At 40.7% G+C, this 6905-nt stretch overlaps 1 protein-coding gene across 3 annotated transcripts in view; it reads right to left on the reverse strand.

Annotated features, from left to right (window-relative positions):
- Positions 1-6884, reverse strand: part of LOC115203217 (probable methyltransferase-like protein 15) — a 65586-nt gene extending 58702 nt beyond the window's left edge. Inside the window, exons 1-2 of one of the 3 annotated variants that reach the window (XM_029767682.1) lie at positions 6792-6884; positions 6000-6248 (exon numbers count right to left, since the gene is read on the reverse strand). In XM_029767682.1, the coding sequence (XP_029623542.1) occupies positions 6000-6245 (246 nt within the window). In that variant the 5' untranslated portion in view covers positions 6246-6248; positions 6792-6884. Of the gene's footprint in view, positions 1-5999; positions 6249-6475; positions 6695-6791 lie in introns of those variants that run through there. The other 2 variants (XM_029767681.1, XM_029767680.1) reach the window with 2 other exon arrangements.
- Positions 6885-6905: the final 21 nt, after the last annotated feature.

Below are 6905 nucleotides of genomic sequence, written 5' to 3' on the forward strand. Positions count from 1 at the left end.
CTTTTGACTATTTATTTGGATTCCTCACGTCTTACTCCCTGTTAGAAAAAAGTTTGGTCCAAATCAGATGTTAGGTATTTATTGAATAGTATATGAATCCTATAAATAAAAAAAATGCCAATTTGGGAGCAATTTAATTAGCTTAATTTATCAGAGATCAAATTATATTTCAACAAAATAATGTTGCAAGAATGCTAGTCTTATCTGTTTCTAACTAAGGAAACTATTTCAGAACAATCCGAGATGGTAGGTGTCATGTCATGAAATTACCCACTTCCAAAATACAGTCATTGGCATGGTTTTCTGTTTTTTCCCTGGGATGTTTTTCAAAGTTAGTGTGGGAGAACATCCTGCGAAGAGAATTTTACAGTTTTAAAGCTAGTTTCCTGCAATTTTACATATTTTGCCAAACCCACTGGCTACAGGTTATCTACAAGTCTCAGCTAGGTAAAGCCCCGCCTTATCTCAACTCACTGGTCACCATAGCAGCACCCACTCGTAGCATGCGCTCCAGCAGGTATATCTCACTGGTCACCCCCAAAGCCAATTCCTCCTATGGTCGTCTTTCCTTCCAGTTCTCTGCTGCCAATGACTGGAACGAACTGCAAAAATCTCTGAAGCTGGAGACTCATATCTCCCTCACTAGCTTTAAGCACCAGCTGTCAGAGCAGCTCACAGATCACTGCACCTGTACATAGCCCATCTGTAAACAGCCCATCTATCTACCTACCTCATCCCCATACTGTATTTACTTATTTATCTTGCTCCTTTGCACCCCAGTATCTCTGGTATCTCTACCAGTGTTTAATTGCTATATTGTAATTACTTCGCCACCATGGCCTATTTATTGCCTTAACTTACCTCATTTGCACTCACTGTATATAGACTTTTTGTTTTCTTTTGTTCTACTGTATTATTGACTGTATGTTTTGTTTATTCCATGTGTAACTCTGTGTTGTTGTATGTGTCGAATTGTTATGCTTTATCTTGGCCAGGTTGAGAACTTGTTCTCAACTGGCCTACCTGGTTAAATAAAGGTGAAAAAAATAATAATAATAATAATAAATAAAAAAAGTGATTTATTTAGAATTCAAGGCCCACTTAACCAGCATGGTTACCACAGCATTCTGCAGCGATATGCCATCCCATCTGGTTTGCGCTTAGTGGGACTGTCATTTGTTTTTCATCAGGACAATGACCCAACACACCTCCAGGCTGTGTAAGGGCTATTTGACCAAAAAGGAGAGTGATGGAGTGGTGCATAAGATGACCTGGCCTCCACAATCACCTGACATCAACCAAATTGAGATGGTTTGGGATGAGTTGGACCGCAGAGTGAAGGAAAAGCAGCCAACAAGTGCTCAGCATATGTGGGAAATCCTTCAAGACTGTTGGAAAAGCATTCCAGGTGAAGCTGGTTGAGAGAATGCCAAGAGTGTGCAAAGCAGTCATCAAGGCAAAGGGTGGCTACTTTGAAGAATCTAAAATCTAAAATATATTTTAATTTGTTTAACACTTTTTGGGTTACTACATGATTCCATATGTGGTATTTCATAGTTTTGATGTCTTCACAATTATTCTACAATGTAGAAAATAGTACAACTAAAGAAAAACCCTTGAATTAGTAGGTGTGCCCAAACCTTTGACGGGTACTGTAGATATAGCTCCATTATCTTTTCTACATACTTTATATATGGTTTAGTCGTTAAGTTTACACTGAAACATGTAAACAAATATGTATGTTTTATCATATTTTTTGGAGTGGAGGCAACGATTTAGCAGCAGTAGCCTTTATGTAAATGGAGCCATTTATGTAAATGCATAGGCAACCACAAACAGTTGCAAAAGTCTCTGGATAAGAGCCAGTTAGGTCATCCATTTCTTCACTTATTTTTTTTTTTAATTAACAGACTGAACTATATATTTAAAAAACTATTTATGCTGAGTAAGTTGAATCTCCGCAGTTCAGCACATACACTTTCCTGTCTCCCTGTTTTTCAGACAGCAGAAAGTATAAAGGGGCTTTGATTTCCTAAAAGTTATTTCATTATTTGGCTAACAAATTTTATTGGAACTAAAACACTCTTGTAAAAGGACATTGTTCTTGTTAGGTATTTAAATTCAGGTACGGAGAAGGTGTAACACGGGAGGCCATTTTAATTCCACAAGGGGGAGTGTGGTGAGACTGTGGCCTCCTCGTTTTCCCTGCTAAAGCAGTAGTGGATCTTTCCCTGGACACTCAGTTGACGGCTCATTAATCTGCCCTGGCGGAGGTCCCCAATCCTGGCACCAGAGAAAAGGATTCCCCACACCTTGTCCTCACTCTCACCTGCCTGGGCAAACCACTGAGGTGAGGAGGGGACAAGGGCCACAACAACAAGACGAGGGATTCCTGGCAGCATAAAAACAAAGAAATCACTTTCTGCCCGTGGAGCCACCGGGATGCCCTCTGTGAGTGGGCGTGTGAAAGCAGGGGGGGGGACACACACACGGAGAAACACTCACCCGCTATCATCTGTGGGCTGGTAATGAGGGATTCTGGAGGAGAAAATCTATTGCAGTGGTTGTGGGTGGATCTGACAAAGACAAAACACTCAACAATATTGAATTCCGGGGCTGGGCGACAGGCTTTTAGTCCATACATTTTGAAAAGATGTCTCTTTTCCTTAGAGTGATTGGGGAGGTCGTGAATGGGGGCTGGATAAATGGTTCAACTTGCTGAGAAAAGTTTAAACTTATTCTTTCTTTTTAAACATTGTATAAAAGCTATGTTCTACACTTGTACAAGACAGTTTTCTTCATTGTTTCATTCAAACAATTAGGTTACAACAAAGGGAGTGTCAGGGATGATGCAGGGGGTTTCATCAAGGCTATTAACTTAGCCTGAGTAGAAAAGCCTAATTATATCATCAGCCAGGGTGTACCACAGTGATTTATGATTACTGACTGATGGGCTAGGAACATAGATACTCTCTGTATGTTCCTAGCTGACGGGGCAGCCCTGACATTATGTGGTGATGCTGACTGACACTACCTTCTCAAGTGGATTATGATCAGTCTTTAAACTAATGACTTGCAAGTATCAAAAGGAGTGACAGAGTAGGGGATACCGTACATAATGTGGTCTTTTAAAATATGGCCATCCTATTCATCTATTTCAAAATCGTAGTGGCACTTTGTTAGTGTTAATCATCTTCTGACACCTTCTTACTTTGATTCAATTGGATTTATTTTGTCATTTTCATAGCAATAAGCAGCCAGAAATCCTGTTCCTCCATGTAAATAAAATACCCTATCCTCCAGCTACTCCTGTCTTGAGTAAACTAATAACCTACAGGTCAGGAAAAGCCTGACTCTGCCCTGAGAAAGGATATCCTTCTCCAAGCCCCCGACCGCTGTCTCCCACATCACGGTTTATAACCACCTTTAGGCCTCACACTGCCCGTTATTCAATTAGCCAAATGCTACAATTGCATCAAGATGGTGAAGATAATTAGGTTAAAATGGTTATCTGGCTGGCTAAGCGCATTCACGTTCAAGGTGAATAGAAAAATATTCAATTGTACAAACTGTAATCTTTTAAGACCTAATTTGGTGGTTAATGAGGCCAATCTAGTTCGGGTAATTTATGGTTGATGGGAAGGAAAGGAAGGCCAGCAGGAGAGCAACACTGAGGCTGCTTGAGATAAAGCTCATTTCTGGAGTATAAAATGGTTTTACAAGGTCCGTCTCTAGACTATCTCTAGACTGATCAGCACAATTAAGACCTAAGTCCACAACCTTATCGTCATTTCTGTAAGTAGTACAATCACTTGTTATTTTAAGGGCTGTGCATGTGCATCACTACTAGCCGTGACAGTATGAGAGAAATGTGGGGAAATATCACAGTCCACCTGTGTAGATATCTGCGCTGGACTTCATGCGTGGGAGGTGGCGGGGCGTGAAAGGCTACATTGCCATTTACCCACTTTAGTGTAATTACAGTGTTTGCTCTCAGATACCCATCATCTCCCTAAGTGCTCCATTCATACACACTATGCTTAGCCTGACAAGAGCAACTGTACAGGGTTGATTGCTTTACAATAGCAGATCAAAATATTAATCTGACTCAGTTCAGTGATTTAAGTGAGTATTTGGCTAACATGTAGCGTGGGTTTCCCCCCAGTCATTGACTTGTCAGTGAAACCCCCACTTAAACAAACAGGGTCTGTGATTACACTACCTAGCTGCTCTACAGGACAGCTGATGGAAACAGAGTGCAGACACCTGATTGCCTGACTGGTTCATTAACAGAAATGGTGGGGGGATTTCACATGGAGAATCTCTACCATAAGAATTTCTATTGTAAGACTGCTTAAGTGTTTACATGTGCTGATAGCTGTTTATTTACATGTATACCTTTACCAAGGCTGCTATTACACATAGCCTAATAGACCACATGAATGAATAAACATTTTATTTATTAAGAGCCTGTTTGTGAGACCTTATATTACAGTTTATAAATAGTTGCCATTGTCGTTGCAATGTTTCAGCGAGCAGTCTGAACATGACGCATTTCAATTCTCCATCAAAGACAAATTACAGTAAGAGCTGGATTCAATAAAACATGCCAATGTAGGCTTAGTGTTTATGTAGTTTCTATTTACACAACTAGCCTACTTCCGGCACACACAAGTTTCTCAGTCTGAAAGCTGAAGAAGGTAAGATGGATGTGCAGTACCCAAAATATTCTGCTAATGTATTTGAGTATGGGGGAGGGGACTGAGTATGCCAATGTGTATATACTGGAATGCTGGTTTGACAATGTTGCTACGAGTGTAATTACAGCATCATACACAGGTAAGCACAACTTAAAGGGGCAATCTGTGACTACTACAACCCACATGGACTTTTAAATGAATGATGTATACCCACTGATTCTTGAAGAATATACCTTAGAAATTCCTCAAGAGCTTAGTTCAACTGTCTTACCCCATCAGAACACAAAATATTGACTAAACTTGTTTGTAAATAATGTAATTATAAAACACTATGGCCTCAAAACATGGTTATAACTCTAAATGTTGCATCATGGATAATCAGTCCATACATAGCTGTCTATGAATTTGAGAGTGGTTACATTTCTTAAGCCCCCTCCTTCAGCATTTTACCAAAACAGTGGCGGGGTGGACTTTATTATTGTTTAAACAGCAGATTGCTGCTGCTTTAATGTAAAGTATTACAGCTTTTAATTACGTTGCCGGTCTTCCAACGCTTTTAATTACTGTGCTACGTTGTCGGTCTTCCAGCTTTTAATATGTTTTATTTCAGCATTTGGGGTTGAAGCACAAACTGTATAAAGCAATACCGTAATATATATGCAACTAGGCTACACCCTAGATAGAGCCTGTCAATGTGCAGTGACTAGAATTACATAAAAAATCCATGTAACACTTGTTTTTAATGGCAAGCTCTTGGCAAGCTTTATTGGGACAGTTGGCTAATGGGCGGACATTGAAGGAGTTACAGTAAGAGGCGCTAAAGTTCAGGCAGGAGTGTTGCAGGCAGCACTCTATGTCCTGCCAACAGCCTTACGGTGGCACAATGCCTGACTAAGATGTTGACCCATGGCCCCCACCTGCCCTGTCCGTGCAGCATCTCTCGGCCACCCAGGGAGCCCATAAAGTCTCCCTCGGCACTGCCCACCAGAAACAGAAGGCCTTTGACTCATGTCCATCTGTCCTGGTAGTATGTAAGGGAAAGCCAAGGTAGTGGGATCCTGGTGACTTAATGTGCCCTCTCAAGAGAAGTAGCCCATCTTATGACCTGAAAAGCGAAGTTAGGCCACGAACAATCTTTCAAAGAAAGCAGATTTTCATATGATTCATCATTGGGGTAAAAACAGGCAAAATGCACAACACACCTTACCTGCTGTTCAATAGAATATTTAACCATCAAGGGCTCACTAAGAGAAGGTGGGTTGACACACACTTACAGCGTGTTAGAGAAGAAAGACTTACCTCGCCAGGTTGAATATCTAAACATCGGAGCACTTCTTTAAGCATAACAGGTGTGTGCAGTGTCTGTTCAGCCAAGATGGTGGAGTCATCTTTACGTCTGTCCTGGTGACCAGGCTCCATGGGAGCAAAGCCAGAGTAGGACAACCTACTCCCCTTCCATGGCTGGCTGACTCTACAAGCAGCATCAAGAGCCACTCTCCATGATGATCTCAAGGTGGGACAAGCAGACACATGCTGGCATGCCATGGTCTGAAGAGAATTGGAAGGGGACAGACATATGATGAAAGTGACATGACAAACACACAGCAACTTTGTAAGATAATATTCTAGCTAGTGGCTAATGCAATAAATGCCACTATATGTAGCTAACATTTCTAGCTAAGCTAGCTAGGTATCATAAAATATTAATAATTGATCCGTTATTTCTATCTAGTTATCCAGCTACAGTAAATAGCTAGCTACTTAGCCAACTATACACTAAAAATCAAAGTGGGCTCCAGGGCACCTTTTTACAGTAGAGTACAGTACTCAGTAGAAGAAAACCACGTTGAAGAGTTATCAAATTCAAAAGTGGAGTACTGCGAAACAATGATTTGTGTAGCTACTAGCGTTAGACAGCTACTAGCTAGCTATTCTCAGGTGCATCTTCATAAAAAACTCTCGGGGAAAAGTTTTCGGATATGTGAGTTCCGTTCAGCTGTAGTAGCTAGGGTTACAACACCTTGAATAGCTTGCAACTGGACGATGAAAATCGTACTTAGGACATTGGTCTTGACGCAATATTATACTTACTTTGTTATGTTAGCTATGTGTCATAATGGTTTCAATTACATGATAAAACAATTGTTAGAAAATAGCTGGCATACGAAAATAGTTTTTAAACTAGTTCCTCCACCAGCACAGCAA

This window comes from Salmo trutta, chromosome 12 (genome assembly GCF_901001165.1).
Source record: "Salmo trutta chromosome 12, fSalTru1.1, whole genome shotgun sequence".
Taxonomy (NCBI): Eukaryota; Metazoa; Chordata; class Actinopteri; order Salmoniformes; family Salmonidae; genus Salmo; species Salmo trutta.